General features: G+C 35.0%; 1 protein-coding gene across 1 annotated transcript in view; it reads right to left on the reverse strand.

The window, feature by feature from the left end:
• The window catches only part of sncga (synuclein, gamma a), a gene marked incomplete at its 5' end in the record, with an annotated part of 12,078 nt that overhangs the window by 8,237 nt on the left and 1,341 nt on the right, over positions 1–2,500 (reverse strand). Inside the window, 2 exons of the mRNA XM_084321902.1 lie at positions 335–361; positions 1,384–1,511. Coding sequence (XP_084178028.1) covers positions 335–361; positions 1,384–1,511 — 155 coding nt within the window. The remainder of the gene's footprint in view (positions 1–334; positions 362–1,383; positions 1,512–2,500) is intronic.

The raw sequence follows: 2,500 nt of genomic DNA on the forward strand, positions 1-2,500 counted from the left end.
TCTATTTCATTCTCTCTCTCCCCCCTTTCTCTCTTTCATTCTCTCTCTCTTCTCTCTCCCCCCCCTCTCTCTCTTTCTTTCCCTCTTTCATTCTCTCTCCCCCTCTTTCATTCTCACAAACACACACACAGCAGATTTGGTCGATAGAAGAGCTCAGTCAGTCCTAGGGTTAGTCTGGCCGATCCTTCTCCTCTGCCGTCCACTAAATTACCACCGGCAGGGCGGTGCCAGCGGTGCATTAGTGCCAAGCCCCGGTATTAAAGGTAATATAGTACTGTAGCCGGCAAGCATCATGCCATGCAATCATTCAACCCCCCTCCAACCAATCAGGCACCTCCTCAGCCACTGGTCCCGCCTCCTCCTGTCTCCAGCCCATCACCACAGAGTTATGGATGAAGATGGAAAAAAAAATACAAGTTACCAATAATACTCTCACTTAAAGGTGCTATAGATAAACATTTGTATGTAGAGTAATCATAAAAATAAAAAAATAAAAAAATAAATAATAATACATCCACAGAGCTTTTAGAAAGGTAATGAATTGGGGCGGCTAGGTGGTGCAGTGGGCAAGGTGCTCACCACCAATGCAGGAGACGCTGGGTTCGAACACAGCTCTCTGCATTGCTATCAGCTTGGCTGGTCGTTCATACTAATACATTTGGCAGTGTTAGGGGGTGGGAAGCTGATGGGTGGGGATCGGACGTTGTGGACAGCGACTCCTACAGGTCGGTTGGTGCGCCTGCGCAGTAGAATCAGGAAGCGACAGGGGCGGCGTGCCCTCCAAACGCAGACCCCCGCCGCTGAAAGATCGCGCTGTGCAGGTGAAAAGATGCGACGGCTGCTACCTCGAGTACCGGAGGGGACACGTGCAATGTATGGCTTCGTCCACATTACAGCCGGCTTGTGGGAGGCATGGCCTAACAGCGTTCGAGACAGGGAGGGTAGAATTGGACGATACGAAATTGGGATGGGAGAAAAAATAGAAAATGGGAGAAAAAGTAGATAAAAAAAAGAAAGGTAATGAATTTATAATTGTATACATTTTGCCGGGTCCAAAATCAATGTTGTTATTTACATGTTGCAAGTATCCCCTCCCTACTTCCCATTTCCCGACATGGAATGCACCTGATTGGATAAATGACGTGCTGGTGCATCTAGTGGCTAAATGTTATCTATAGCACCAGAGAGGCTTCAGTCATGCCTCACACAGAGGGCACTCTTCTAAATCCATATCTTCAAGAAATGTATGGACACAATCAAAATCACAATCTAAATCCCAGAAAAGCTAAAGTTTTATTGATAAGATGTTTTCAGGCCAAATAACAAATAACAACAAGTTTGCACAGATATTACAGGAAGTGACATCATCTGAACGGGCCTCACCGCATTCACCAGTCCGGACGCCACCGCTGCATTCTCCACCCCCTCCACCGTTGTCTGGGCAACCTCGTTGGCCCCGGCAACCGCAGTGTCGGCCGCGACGTTGGCCTGTTCAGTCGACTTCTGGGACACTGAGCAGGCAGGAAACAGGACGTTGTCATAACAGAGTGAGCAGGAAGTTGTCACAAAGGGTTGCTTTCACCAGAGATAATATATACCATGTATATTATTAATATGATTATTATTATTATTATTATTATTGATAGAATAATAGACTACCATTCCACTATTATGAATATTATTATTATTATTATTATTATTATTATTATTATTATTATTATTATTATTATTATTATTATTATTATTATTATTATTATTATTATTATTATTATTATTATTATTATGTTCTACTCTATTATTATTATTATTATTATTATTATTATTATTATTATTATTATTATTATTATTATTATTATTATTATTATTATTATTATTATTATTATTATTATTATTATTATTATTATTATTATTATTATTATTATTATGTTCTACTCTATTATTATTATTATTATTATTATTATTATTATTATTATTATTATTATTATTATTATTATTATTGTTATTATTATTATTGTTATTATTATTATTATTATTATTATTATTATTATTATTATTATTATTATTATTATTATTATTATTATTATTATTATTATTATTATTATTATTATTATTATTATTATTATTATTATTATTATTATTATTATTATGTTCTACTCTATTATTATTATTATTATTATTATTATTATTATTATTATTATTATTATTATTATTATTATTATTATTATTATTATTATTATTATTATTATTATTATTATTATTATTATTATTATTATTATTATTATTATTATTATTATGTTCTAATAATTTCCTGCCTGTACCCCTCTCCCCCCTCCCACCTGAATTTCCCCCAAGGGGATTAATAAAGCAACACTTGACTTGATAATGTATAATATATCAAATACAAGGATATACTGCATTTTGTTTGAATGAGAACGGAGACTAAAGAAGGTGAATCTGAGTGAACATTGGGGTCTCGCCATAGAAATGGACTATTGAATCT

This window comes from Notolepis coatsorum (genome assembly GCF_963971535.1).
Source record: "Notolepis coatsorum genome assembly, chromosome: 9".
Lineage (NCBI taxonomy): Eukaryota > Metazoa > Chordata > Actinopteri > Aulopiformes > Paralepididae > Notolepis > Notolepis coatsorum.